Consider the following 13296-nt stretch of genomic DNA (forward strand, 5'->3'; position numbering starts at 1 on the left):
TACTGAACCCGGTAACGCCTTAAATCTAGATTTCATCGTCTCGCCTTCCCCGTGTTTTCATCCCCGCACATCTCGTCACCATGAAGTGGTTCCTTTGCCCAAATAGGAAATTTTCCCCATCCAGAACTGTAACTCTGGGTAAAAGTCCCCGCGGTCGTTGAATAACCTCTACGCTAGTCCCCACGTTTCGTTAGAGACTCTTGATCTAAGTGGAATGGGAGATAGAGTATGTTGATTTCCTAGGATAGAAAGAAATTCCGCGGATGAAGCAAAGACAACAGGCTATGAATATGGATATCAATCCTTCTTCTCCTCGCTTCAGAAAGACTCGAGCAAACTTTTGTATCGTTTCTAGGATAGTCTTTAGCAATCATGTCCAGCGTCTTTGCTACAGAAGCCTTTAATCGGCTCTCCCAGCTGGGACCACCTCAGACAATCGCCGATATGGCTGCCCTGGGTACAGTTGGTATTGCATCGGCGGCATATCTTCTACGCGGGATCGTTTGGGATAAGCCAGATCCTTATCATCATATTTGGTTCGAACGGATGGGTTCAAAAGATGGTACCTCTTCAGGACCGAAAGCAACCCGTGATATTGCGAAGAAGATGGAGGAGACTGTAAGTTTCTCAGGCAGTGACAGAAAGGGATGATAGACTAACAATCGATCAGGGCAGAGACGTAGTCATATTTTGGGGTTCACAGTCGGGCACAGCAGAGATGTTTGCCAACAGACTCTCAAAAGAGTGCCATTTGCGCTTCGGTCTACAAACCCTCTGCGCTGACCTGTGCGACTACGACCCTGAGTCTATCGCCAACCTTCCCCAAAGCAAACTCGCCATTTTCATAATCTCAACATACGGAGAAGGCGATCCCAGTGATAACACAGCTGCATTCTGGGAGTGGCTCCACAAGAATTCCGATGTTCAGCTACCAAACCTGCGGTACATGGCCTTCGGTCTGGGCAATACCAGTTACCGATACTATAACCGTGTTATCGATGTTGTTGCTGATTCCCTTGACAAGGCTGGTGCACAGAGGTTGATGCCTGTGGCTAAGGCCAATGATGCTCAGGGTGGCACAGAAGAGGACTTTCTCTCCTGGAAGGACGATCTGTATACTCACTTTCAGACCAAGTTGGGCTATGAAGAGCGAGATATACCATATGAGCCAAGCATTCAGCTTGTAGAGGACGAGTCTCTCGATATCATGGATCTCAACCTCGGCGAGCCTATTCAGAACCGAAGCGGACCTGCAAAGATTGTCAAGCAGTACTCGCCTATCCGACCTTTGACGGTTCAGTCATCACACGAGCTCTATACATCGCCCGGGCGGAATTGCCTGCATATGGAGCTCGATATTTCAGATCATCCTGAACTTCGATACCGGACTGGCGACCATCTTGCCGTCTATCCTATCAATCCTGATCACGAGGTACAACTTCTTCTCAAGGCTCTTGATCTCGAGGAACGAGCTGAGAAGCCTCTTCTTGTTCAGCCCCTTGAAGAAGGTGTAACAATCAAGATTCCCAGTCCGACATCTGCACTGGCCCTTTTCCGACATTACCTCGAGATCTCAGCTCCTGTATCTCGAGAAACTGTTGGCCAACTGGCACGATTTGCACCTTCAGCAGAGATTGCTCAGAACTTGACAACTCTAGGCAAGAGTAAAGAGTCGTATGCGGAATATATCGCCAGGGACCATATTACTCTCGGTCGCCTTCTGAGACTTGTTGCTCCTGGGTCTGTTTGGGACAAACTTCCACTATCTTACGTTGTTGAGACTTTACCGGCCTTACAGCCGCGCTATTACTCCATCTCGTCATCGAGCACTGTCTCTGCACGCAAACTCTCGATCACGTGTGGTGTTGATAACTCGCCTCTTCAACAAGATCCAAGTAGGTCCATCCGAGGTATCACGACTAATTACCTCTACGCTCTTGGGAAATCTATCAACGGCGATAATGAGCAACCTGAAATTGGACCTGACGCTCCGACATACGCCTTGTCTGGTCCTGGTGATGCTCTAAAAGACCACAAGATCTTTGCCTGTCTGCGACGATCAAACTTCAAACTTCCAACAATGAGCTCAACGCCTCTCATCATGATCGGCGCTGGCACCGGTCTCGCTCCCTTCCGCGGATTTATTCTTGAGCGAGCTCGTCTCAAAGCCGTTGGAAAGCCCATTGGCAAGATGATTTTATTTTTCGGATGCCGCGCCCCTGATCAAGACTACCTCTATCGGGATGAACTCACCGAGGTTGCGAAAGAACTTCAAGGCAGTCTTGAAATTGTTACTGCGTTCTCCCGTGCAGATGGGCAGCCAAAGAAGTATGTTCAAGACACAGTTGAGGAGAGGAAAAAAGATGTATGTGATCTTCTTCGAGATGGTGCGAGCATCTACTTCTGCGGTCGAGCATCAATGGCAAGAGAGGCTGGCAATGTAGTGGAAGAGTCAATGAAGATGCAGAATAACTGGACTGATGCTGAAGCTAGGAGCTGGGCTGAAGCGGCAAAGAAGGGAAACAAGTGGCTTGAGGATGTCTGGGGCTGAGCTAGTGTGACGAAGGCATAATATGGCGTTTGGGTAAATAGAGCATTTTTTTGGCTAATTTTTTGAACATTTAGCTTCAAGGTCTCTTCGACGAGAGCGTCTGAAACATAACTAAATGGTAGTCTGAAGGTGAGGCCGAGACTAGTGTTAGTGAAGCCATTTAGAAGGCTGCTGTTCGGACCGCCATGAGGGCCATGCAACCTCTGGTTTAGCCTCGCTTGAAGACAGGAGAGTGTCTCTTATCACATTCATATAATTTCAATAGCTTTGAGAAATGTTCAACAGTCTCGTTATTGCCAGTAGCCTGTATCTAACCATCAAAATCTGACAAATAAAGTAACATAAAAAGAGATGATTAATACGATACACCTAAATATGGAACCTACAACTTGTGTTTTGGCTCTTGAGTCAGATATGAGAAACATCATGAAGTTTGCCAGAGCTAGCCCTAACTTTATGCTCCCAAACCTTGAGAATCTAGTCTATGAACTACCTGGTGACCAAAGTCCACCAAGATCCACGAAACCACAGACTTAAGCTGCCAAGAGCCATGATTTGCAACTAGTACCTTAGCAGTGGCATCTGTTCTTGGACATGACTGGTAGAATCCCAACCGACTTACGCCCTACTCTTCGAAAGAGGTTGAGGGCCCATGAACTGTATACCAGATTTGGAACTGTCAAATTATCGAATCCCGATTGATAACATCTGCCAACACTTTAATGCCGCCTCAACAATTGATGTCTTTCTGCATGTGTTGGTTATTGCTTCTGCGATCAGATCTCCTATTGCTTGGCGTATCCCAGCCCCTCGGACAAAAGGAAAACCAAATCTGTCAATGTCCATGTTACAAGGTATACAATTCTCAGGGGTTACTTGTCCTGGCAGGGGGAGGGTATATGAACCCCTGCAGTAGGATTCGGCCTGGTAACGTGCCTTTGCCTCGGAAACCGGATGCCACTGAACTCAATCATGTGTCAAGAGTGATCTTCGAACCGGGCGTAACGCGGCAAACGGGCCTTAATGTCAATCAGGGGTTGTTTCATTTACGTTGTAGGCGGTAATTAGACGGTTTAGAATACGACTAATACAACCTCAAAGACCGTGCTTAGGCAGCGCTAATTCGTTAGTGACCCGGTAGTCCAGCTACCGAGACAGAGCAACGCCACCTGTAGATTCAGATTGATTCAGCACGGCCAATTTCTGGACCTGACGTTGTTGGAATAGCTTACTGCTGCCCGCTAGCTTAGCCATTGGCTTTAGTACCTGAACTGAAGACATGAGCAATCTCGCGGCAGGCAAAGCTTTATACCGTAATTTGAAGATTGTAAAGCGATAAAGGTGAACCTCTAGGTTTTTGTGTGTTCAAACAGATTATCCAGCGCGTGAGTTGATACATATCTTGGTCTATTACATTAATCACATGTGATTCCAACACCTCCTTCATAGGTATTGCCTTTTCCCTGTAACTCCATAATCAAATTCCCTAAACATCCAGCGTAGACTTTCCAGGAGTGACTTCGTAGGTTCTAGTAACCATAATACCATCCTGGTTATCACTCTGTCCACTTGTTGTGCTGCCAGCCCGAACCTCAGGCTTGCTGTATCCGATAAACTCTGGCTTCCCAACAATATGTTCCTCGCTCGAGTTGTCGTCGAGTTGTGTCATGTATTTTTGATGTCGGTTCGCAGAAATGCCGCCAGAGATACCTGACCCGCCGATTGTTCCCAGAGGGTGGCCGTGTTTGTTGATGTAACTGCTCGTTCCCTTGTCCCGACTGCTTCCCTTGCTCGACACGAGCCATCGAGATGCTGAGAAAAGAGGCTTTATAGCAGCTGCGTTGACAGCAATTATTGCTACGAAGGTTTCGCGGATTGCCCAGATGGTCGATGTGTTGATGCCTTGGATGTCCCTGGGTTGTTAGCAAGATACCAAGAACCATGCCATTTGGGGGACTAACTGTAGCGAAAACACACATCTCAAGAGTGTTGCGACCATGATAAAAACGCCAGAACAAAGGAGAACGCCAATCATCAACTTTCTCTTGATGGTGAGCTTCACAGTCCATAGTAGGGGGACTGGGATGGAAACAATAGCGATATCGGTTCTGGGTTTGCGAGTTAGATCAAAGTTCATAGTTCGAATGCCTAGACAACGGTAACATACACAATATTAAATACTACCAGGGTGAGATAGTTCGCTACGGCGAGCGTACAGGCTTCTACTCCAAGTTAGAGTCGGCGATCGGTTCTCTCGGGACAACACTCACCACCAGGATTAGGATAAACCTGCCAGTTCTTGTGAACAGGCGTGCAATGCCCCCAAATGGCCGCCATCACGCCTAAATATGCGACTATCGTTCCGACCTGTGTCCAGATAACAAGCTTTCTCTGCCAGAGACCAAGTCTAGAACTCCATTAGCATATATCAACGGTAGGTCGAGGTTCTGCGTACGTCATGCGGCTGTATAAACAAAGCATCACTCCCTTGAGAGTAAAGATTAAAGTCACGTAAAAGTTCCATCCTGCAAGGAGGCACTTTGATCCAAACTCGCGCTTGGCTATCTCTGTAGCTGACATCTTGGCGCCCATCTCGTCGGTAACGCCAATGTTGGTGCCGGACTGACCTATTGTAGGGTTAGCAATCCTTCGAGTTGAACCAACAAAGTTTGTGGGTTTTTCTACCGATGAGTTCTAACATGACCAACTCGCACTATATCTGTTAGCAAGGATGACTTGATAAAGAGTCTGGAGTGACATACAGTCCAGAAGACAAGGGCTACAAGAGCAAAGTAATCATCACCTTGATATCCCTTGAAGCCAACTGTTTTCCATCTTGCAAAATATCGCAGAAACAAGACAAGTGTGCCAAGACCATATTCCGTCCAGGCCTCAGTCTGAAAAGGTGTTGCCATTTTTGTTGATAGTAGAAGGCTTCAGCTTGCAAGAGTTGCCTAGTATAATTGAGACAACAGATGCAGGCCAGGAGTGACAGCTTCGGGGAATAGAGATGGGGATGGAGATAGCAGGCCTAGCAGGCATATGTAGGTATGATATGTGACTTATAAAGTTGACATGAACTAGCAGATGCAGATGCAGGATCTGACGCCCCCTTTTGGCCGAGTGTAAGAGGCATTGACCATCTCGTGGCTCACTTAAGAATTGACGGTGTCGTAGGAGGAGTGCTACCTTGTAAGGATACTGGGTATAGTGGACCGGGGAGACTTGGCAACCCTGATGCATGACTTGGGATATATCGATGAGCATTCATATTCTTCGACTCGTACAGTCATCCAGTATATCCCTGAGGTCATGTTGATCTCTACGGCACAGTCACATACGAGTCAGTTCGGGTCCACCAAGCCGTTCAAGGCCTTCTATTGAAGAAGAACTTGCGAGTTCTTCTTTTCTTTTCTTCTGCTACAGAAAAGAACATGGTTGATGCATATGCAGGTCCACAGTCTCATAGAACCCCGGCCTTTGTTGTTGGTTGGTCAGTAATATTCTCAAGACAAGGCAGACCTGGTCATAACTCGAGACCCTTGACCAAGATGATCATAGTGTATCTGTGGGGATAAATTAGAACGGTCAACGGTGAGTTTCTAGTGTCTATAAGGCTAATCACTCGACCTACCTTTCGGTAAAAGCCAGTACTAACGTCGTTGGCTACCAGAATCCAGGCACTTGTTAGAGGCAAAACTTTACAACGTTGCTGCCAAGCCCCTAGCTCTACCCCGCTAGAACAGACTCAACAGCAATTTCAGCATCGCTAGCGGACAATCCTCTCCACTGATGTCCTTTAGCCGTGGTGATCTGCAGCGGGAGTGGAACTAGTTCCGCCCCGCCCAAGCTAAACGTTGTCAGGGCTTCTAGGTCCTTGGCCCAAGATGAGACATCATCTTCAGCAATATGATACTTCTTGTTGCCTGCTCTCTTGCAGCTACATGGTTGTACCCTGCTAGATCCATACATGTACTGATATACACTGGCCCAGCTCCTAGCATCATCCGCGGAACGCGTTGGAATAAGGGGACGAGGAGACTTAGATCCGGCGTTTCTCGTTTCTCCTTCTCTGATGCAAAGTCCTTGCACTGCAACGTCGGATCCGTACGGCAATCTTTGAATAGCGCGGAGACATCCCCGATTGGATGCTCCAGGAGAGTTAAGGGCTCCAGCTTGCGTCGACATATCAGACAGCGGGGTAAATGCCTCTCAGAGAACCTCTCTCTATCTCTTTGAGTATGAACCCACAATTTGGTGCATAAGGTGCGGCCATTTCATGCTGTTGGTTCAACTGAGACTATTCAGGGTCCTTGTCAAAAACCAGGATCTGAAAGCACAGCACATCAGAACAGCAACACCTCAACCTCTCAACTGCCTTTATTAGGAATGGTATGATGGACCTAATGCTTAGCTGCTACATAACCGGAATCCTCCTGTTGTTTGAGTGACAAGGTTTCCGAATTTCCGGTCCTGAATGGCTCGATAGACAGCCTTCATGATAGTGGACCTCGGGTAATACTATGTATATAAGTAACAGAGGCGCTACTGGCATGAAGTCGATTTCTTGACTGATACTTTTCTCTTATATCTATTGACAGATTGTTTCTTCTGTAAACAAACAAACATGGCTGCTGCTCCAGACTCTACTTACGACTTCATCATCTGCGGGTAAGTTCCGCACTCATAAGGTTCAAGACTAAGACTATTATTGGTTCACTAACCTCATTTATAGTGGTGGCACGTCAGGCTGTGTTGTGGCAGCACGCCTCGCTGAGGATCCTAATGTCAAGGTTCTTGTTCTAGAGGCTGGTCCCCATAATGAGCATCTTGAGAACGTTCACATGGTTGGAGGGTAACCACCCCTACGTCTGTAGCTATTTGAAAATTTTAGCTAACGCATTATTTTAGTTGGTCGAATAACTTTGACAAGGAGACAGACTGGAATATCGTCTCTATACCTGGCCCTGGTGTCAACAACCGTTCTGTGAAGCTTAGCCGAGGCAAGTTCCTCGGTGGCTCTTCTGGTTGCAATGGCACTCTTATGGTTAAGGGAATGGTGAGTTTCAATGTTTCTCGTGAGTAATTGGTATTGGATTCTAACCCTGTATAGAAACAAGATTATGATGACTGGAACCTTCCCGGCTGGAGTGGTGATGAGATGTTCAAGTATATGCTCAAGGTTTGTACTCAACCTATAGTCTCAATACGTTACAGGGCGATATCTTAACGCTCCCATTGATGCGGTTCTTTGAAGGCACATACTGACTTGTGACAGGCCGAGAACTTCCACACAAAAGATTGGTTCAAGGAGACCAAGGGCGCCCACGGTTATGAAGGCCATGTCCACACCGAGCCTCATGACTTGGCCCCTATCTCCAACTTGATTGGAGAATCTATGGTATCAAAGGGTCTCCCGCTTGACCACGACATGTTCTCTGCCGGCGAGAACCCCCACGGATGCGGCCACTCTGTTAGAACGGTTCATCAAGGTCTTCGTACTACCAGCGCAGACTTCATCACCAAGCAGAAACCTAGGGATAACCTGCACCTCATGGTCGAGACCCATGTTGACAAGGTTATCATTGAGAAGGATGGCCATGGAGAGTTGAAGGCCACCGGTGTTCGAGCAGTCAAGGCCGATGGATCGGTCGTTGAGCTCAAGGCCTCTAAAGAGGTTATAATATCTTCCGGTGCTTATTGTTCACCCAACGTTCTCAACCGATCAGGCATCGGTGCAAAGGTTGAGCTGGAGCAGCACGGCATCACCACTCTTGTCGACCTTCCCGGCGTTGGAAAGAACCTCCAGGATCATTTGATTGTCTTTATGTTCTACGAGACCGACAAAGAAGGGCTCACCACTGATTCTCTAGTATACCACGGCAACGCCTTAGAAAAGGCCTATACCCAATGGAAGGAGGAGAAGAAGGGTCCTCTAACAGTGTTCCCATTCGGAATCTTCGCCTACGCCCGCATGGACGAGCGTCTCACCGACTCTAAGATCTGGAATGCAGCTCCTCGAAAAGAAGGCCGCGACCCTATGGGTCTTACTCCCAAGCAGCCTCAGATCGAGTTCTTTACAACTGAGTGCTATGGCGGCCCTAAGCAGTACGACCAATTTCCCATCGATAACAAACACGCTTTCAGTATGATCGCCGAGCTCTTCGCCCCCAAGTCCCGCGGCACCGTCACTCTCCGCGACGCCTCAGCAACATCTGTCCCTGTCGTCGACTGCAACTACCTCTCTGACCCTCTCGACCTCGAAGTCCTCGCTGAAGCATGCGCCTTTGGCAACGAGATCGTCACCGAGGGTTCTGGCACAAAGGACATTGTCAAGGGTTCATGGCCCTCGGATCTTGTGCACCACAAGTACAAGACGCGCGAAGACTGGAAGGAATACGTCAAGGATAACGCTACGACTTGCTACCATGCCGCTGGATCTTGTGCCGCTGGAAAGAAGGATAATCCTATGGCCGTGGTAGATGAGAAGCTGCAAGTCTATGGCGTTAAGGGCTTGAGAGTCGCAGATTGTTCGATAATGCCATCCGTGAACAATGGTCATACGCAGATGCCTGCTTATGGAATCGGTGAGAAGGCTGCTGATATTATCAAGGAGAGGTGGGCGCTGGCTGCGAAGTTGTAATTGTGGTAGTGTGTTACTAGGAGGAATATAGCATATCTCAGAGCCCAAAGCAAGTTAAAAATAGAACCTCCAAGTTTAGGAATTAGTGTACGTACTAAACTCATCTAAAGCTGGTCTCTACTTTCTCTGACCCTCAGACAACACAATGATTACTATGGAAGCGGTTGAAACGTCAATCCTTGATTCTGTTTACAAACTGTTATAGAAACCTGCATACCCTATACTTCCATCTTCGCTCACTGAGCCTATCTGCCTATATCCGGCGGAGCCGTTCGCGAGTCACCGTAACAGGGATCATCATCCTTCGCCAAGATCTACATGTTCCGTAGAGTAACATTGAGATCTTCCCCTGTACCTGGCTTCAAATTGTACGTAACTGAGTTCCCTCTCTCCCACTGAAAATTTAGCGGGACATGGTACGATGCGAGAAAGAAAAAACAGGGCAGAGACGACTCTTTGTGCGAGGATTCTCTTCTGACTAGGACCGAACCGCACGGATGCTGATCCCCAAGAGACGGCGTCTTCTAAAGCGGAAGGTGATTTTGTAGTGGGTTACCAGGCTTGGTTTGGTCAGGGGTGAAGATCAATCTGCCGCTTTCTTTGGGGCTCAATTTTGAGGTTGCAGTGATGCGACTTGGGGTTGCAATTTCTGGTTGGATGGTGGTGGCAATTGGTTTGGAGAGACACTGAATCAACTCAGCCAAGCTGTTAGATCTTCAGACTCTTTATTGTTGGCTTAGTATTGAGTCAGGTTGAATGAAAGGCGCTGATCTTGAATTTTGGCGGAGCACATGTTCCGTAGAAAGAGTTGACAACTCAGTTCAGAATCATGGTGAAAGGAGAAGCTATGGTTGAGTCTGTAAAGTTGTCAATGTTCTGATAAGGATATCATCCTTCAAGACTGAATGTGAGAGCTTTCACTAATCATTGCCAATGTGCAGCAGTTGACAGCTTAGTCTCGTGCTCTGTAGTGGTATACAATAACCAAGTTAGTAGTCACTAAGTTACGGGTAGTCACACGACCAACGGGAACTAATTCTACGTTATCTATCAACCAACTTGACAGTTACAATTAACATATAACGGTTTCTATGTGTTTAGTAGTCTTAAAAAATTATCAAACCCTTCAATATATTCCCTGAAAATGATCTCGCTTTGCAATGAGAAGTTCTGGTGGAAGGGAAGTTCCTTCGAATCAGCCGCCGAGCTTTATGGCAAGGTAGATATCGAGACTCTTGAGACAAAATAAATCATTACTAAAGTGGTATCTAAAACCAAAGTTCCTTTCCATATGATTACTGTTAATACAACCCCCAAGACCTTATCAACTCCCACGCCTTTCCCAATATCGATATCATAGTGATCGTTCATATTCCACCGTCACCGTCTTCGTCTGCACAATAGCTGGTTTGATTGTACCCCCAACGATCCCCTTCTCAGAATCACTATCGATCCAACCTGTTACCTCTTCGCTCTGACCAACGCTGGTATTGTGTCCCACGCGTCCATTGATGGGGCCTAGAGCAAAGTTATCGGGCATAGGGTTCTCATCACCATCGAATTGTGAATATTGTGTTCGGTCACGGCGTCCTTGGGAAGAGGGGCCAAATGGTCGGCTCGGAGGTTTGGATCCTGTGTCTGGCTTGCCGTACTTTGACGATTTCCCTGTTTTGCTTCCATACCGTGACTCGCCGATGAGCTTGGGAGCAACGTGTTTGAAGAATTTGCGCAAAGTCGGCATCGTCGCACAGGTAATAATCAGGTTCGCTTCGACGATACTGTAAGTGAGTTAGTTATTGTGTTCTGCTAGGTTATTAGAGAGAAGATATTCATACATCCAGATACTTGGGTAAGCAATCACCCAGGTTAAGTCCATCGAGTTAAGCATTCCTGGTAAGAGTGAAACTCGGACAATCGATGTGACGACCGTCAATGATCCAATAGTAAAGATGCCCATCAAACCAATCTTTTGCTTGAAGGGCATCTGGAGTTGTAAAACCATTGGGAGTGGTAGTATGAAAAGAATAACATCGCTGATGATGTTGGTTATCGCGGTCGCGATATACAGACCAGGCCTGTTTATACATTTGCCTTCTGTAATTGTAACATCCCAATTCATGGCAATAGGATGGCATGCAAACATCACAGCGAAGAAGATTCCGATGGTGTATCCGCTGATGAACACAGCGGTTGACCAAACTGAGATTTTAAACCATCGTTGAGGAGAGAGTCGGAAGTAGAACATGAGGAGAGCGAGTTTGGCCAGGGAGCCACAGAGTACATAGATGAATGCCGCGAGATAGACATCCTACTGTTGTTAATATCTTCTGACAACTGTTCTGCGTCTGTAAGAGACTTACCATTAGGTAAATATTAAAGGTCTCAATAGAGGCTTCCCAGGCATGTACCCCTCCAGCACCTGATGCAAACATGTGAAGGCAAAGACTGATGGTGACCAAGGCCAATATCTAATGTCTTTGTTAGCTTTCGTCGATATAGGCGTATGCCGCGGGACGTATGAAGCCATCATTTCCCATGAGACCTAACAGCTCGTGGCTGCGAATGTACTTACATATGAAAATATGAGTAAAACTATTCAACGTCAGCACAATTCATCACTTCGATCTGTCATCTCCATGCAGGTCCGCTACGATTGAGTTTGCAGGGCCGAACCAACAACCAACAACCAACAACCAACAGATAGAAAACGACATGTCAAAACTTACCATCGTCAAACTGCAAGCCACCTGCAAGAAATAGCTTGACATACATCCTCTGGCAGAAGAAAAGAAAGCTCACAGCCATTCCGAACCCCGCCACAAAGTATGCTTCTGTCACTCCCTGTCTCTGCGGATCATCAAAGTTGACCACATAGCCCTCAGGCGGTGGCAGAAGCACCATTACTCCATCTATCAGAGGCATTTTGACATGGAGGTTTGTTGGAAGAACTAGATGTTCAGACTGGGGAAGGTCTTGGGTAGAAAAAGAATGGCTGACGGAACTCGGAACGATCTGAAGCAAGAGATGGAGACTAGCTGATGTGCCACTTAAGAATCAACGTGCAGCTGTCACTCGTTTCTCCTCAAAGGATGCTAAAACTTCATACGGCAGGGGTAATTATACGTCACTGTGGTCCTCGCCTCCTCAGTAGAGTCTCAGAGGTATACGTGATAGGCTCAAGAGGTTCTACTAAACAATGCTGCTTTGACGATTTATTACAGGGGACATACAGATCATACAACAGAGGATATTCAGTTAAATATTTAGAGAAAGAACTTAACAGAACCAATCACTTCATCCACTGTGACCGTAGCCGGGTGTTTTGGCCTAGAAGATGAGAGTTACCGAAGAACTCGCCTGAAGCCAAGAGATCCGTGTACCAGGCACCGCAACCCAGACGCGGTATAGGGCATGCCGATCCGGCCGACAAGCGCAGGTGGTATGATTTCCTGACGGTCAGTGTGTTCGATATCATCGCAATACCCCAGGGCCCTTTGTTAGATAGGCCCTGAAGTGGTAAAGAGGGCCGGATGTAGGGTTTTGCATTTCGCCAAGAGGTCGGGTAGAGTCAATGTAACTCCTGGGCCGGATCTTCAGTACGGAATTGGAATGTGTTTATAGTAGTGTTTTGTTAAGACGGCAATGCCGTTTATGCGCTTGGGGGATTGCTGTGGCGATGCTTCAGATTGTTGCAGAGGTGTTTTGGTACCCTGTTGATGGAGATGGGCATCAAGGTGTCTTTGGTCGTGATCCTTTTGATTGTGATCAGATCGGATCATCTCATGCATGGCTAGTCGTGCAGGCACTAGAAGACAAGGATAATGACTGGTCAACAAACATGAGTCTGAAAGTTGAAGGGTTTGTCAAGACCGAGTAGTCAACGTGGAATATTCTGTCCATTAAGCTGCCTTTTTATATCATATAGCGGTACATATACTGAGCGAGATTGAATCGTATGTTCTTCTGTAAATGGTCGATTTGAAGGATCATGAGGATCTGGTCTAGATGCCACGGGAACTCAACATTGACAGCAGAGCCAAGGATAACCCTGTCCATCGACAAACACCAAGACCTGGTGGCTGCAAGGAACAAACAACTGTTA

The 13296-nt window shown here is 47.1% G+C and overlaps 5 protein-coding genes across 5 annotated transcripts; 3 read left to right on the forward strand and 2 right to left on the reverse strand.

Annotated features, from left to right (window-relative positions):
* Positions 1-39: 39 nt before the first annotated feature.
* Positions 40-2799, forward strand: BKA55DRAFT_558120 (uncharacterized protein). The gene is made up of 2 exons (XM_046191850.1): positions 40-618; positions 671-2799. Exons 1-2 carry the CDS (start codon positions 373-375, stop codon positions 2549-2551), a joined length of 2127 nt encoding a protein of 708 aa, XP_046053918.1. The 5' UTR covers positions 40-372; the 3' UTR covers positions 2552-2799.
* A 48-nt stretch (positions 2800-2847) lies between these two features.
* On the forward strand, positions 2848-3697 carry BKA55DRAFT_558122 (uncharacterized protein). The gene has a single exon (XM_046191851.1). The coding sequence runs from the start codon at positions 3274-3276 to the stop codon at positions 3613-3615; it is 342 nt and encodes a 113-aa protein (XP_046053919.1). The 5' UTR covers positions 2848-3273; the 3' UTR covers positions 3616-3697.
* Positions 3698-4037: 340 nt separating this feature from the next.
* BKA55DRAFT_590551 (uncharacterized protein) lies at positions 4038-5466 on the reverse strand (the record flags this gene model as incomplete). The annotated part of the gene is made up of 7 exons (XM_046195110.1): positions 4038-4464; positions 4513-4659; positions 4719-4773; positions 4822-4958; positions 5007-5178; positions 5237-5264; positions 5314-5466. The coding sequence occupies 7 exons, from the start codon at positions 5464-5466 to the stop codon at positions 4038-4040; spliced, it is 1119 nt and encodes a 372-aa protein (XP_046053920.1).
* A 1712-nt stretch (positions 5467-7178) lies between these two features.
* BKA55DRAFT_502377 (uncharacterized protein) lies at positions 7179-9194 on the forward strand (the record flags this gene model as incomplete). Its single annotated transcript, XM_046186918.1, has 5 exons — positions 7179-7222; positions 7287-7406; positions 7463-7610; positions 7665-7733; positions 7830-9194. 5 exons carry the CDS (start codon positions 7179-7181, stop codon positions 9192-9194), a joined length of 1746 nt encoding a protein of 581 aa, XP_046053921.1.
* A 1301-nt stretch (positions 9195-10495) lies between these two features.
* On the reverse strand, positions 10496-12299 carry BKA55DRAFT_240011 (uncharacterized protein). The gene is made up of 5 exons (XM_046185301.1): positions 11921-12299; positions 11767-11786; positions 11555-11662; positions 11030-11502; positions 10496-10972 (listed from the first exon to the last, which is right to left on the reverse strand). Exons 1-5 carry the CDS (start codon positions 12114-12116, stop codon positions 10549-10551), a joined length of 1221 nt encoding a protein of 406 aa, XP_046053922.1. The 5' UTR covers positions 12117-12299; the 3' UTR covers positions 10496-10548.
* Between the last annotated feature and the right edge of the window lie 997 nt (positions 12300-13296).

This window comes from Fusarium redolens (assembly GCF_020744475.1).
Source record: "Fusarium redolens strain MPI-CAGE-AT-0023 chromosome Unknown BKA55scaffold_3, whole genome shotgun sequence".
Taxonomy (NCBI): domain Eukaryota; kingdom Fungi; phylum Ascomycota; class Sordariomycetes; order Hypocreales; family Nectriaceae; genus Fusarium; species Fusarium redolens.

Excerpts from the sequence above, each read along its gene's own strand:
- BKA55DRAFT_558120 (XM_046191850.1), top strand. The coding sequence starts at position 373 with ATGTCCAGCGTCTTTGCTACAGAAGCCTTTAATCGGCTCTCCCAGCTG. Across the intron at positions 619-670 it reads CGAAGAAGATGGAGGAGACT|GGCAGAGACGTAGTCATATT; the intron begins GTAAGTTTCTCA and ends ACAATCGATCAG.
- BKA55DRAFT_558122 (XM_046191851.1), top strand. The coding sequence starts at position 3,274 with ATGCCGCCTCAACAATTGATGTCTTTCTGCATGTGTTGGTTATTGCTT.
- BKA55DRAFT_240011 (XM_046185301.1), bottom strand. The coding sequence starts at position 12,116 with ATGCCTCTGATAGATGGAGTAATGGTGCTTCTGCCACCGCCTGAGGGC. Across the intron at positions 11,663-11,766 it reads TTTTACTCATATTTTCATAT|ATATTGGCCTTGGTCACCAT; the intron begins GTAAGTACATTC and ends CAAAGACATTAG. Across the intron at positions 11,503-11,554 it reads CCTTTAATATTTACCTAATG|GATGTCTATCTCGCGGCATT; the intron begins GTAAGTCTCTTA and ends TAACAACAGTAG.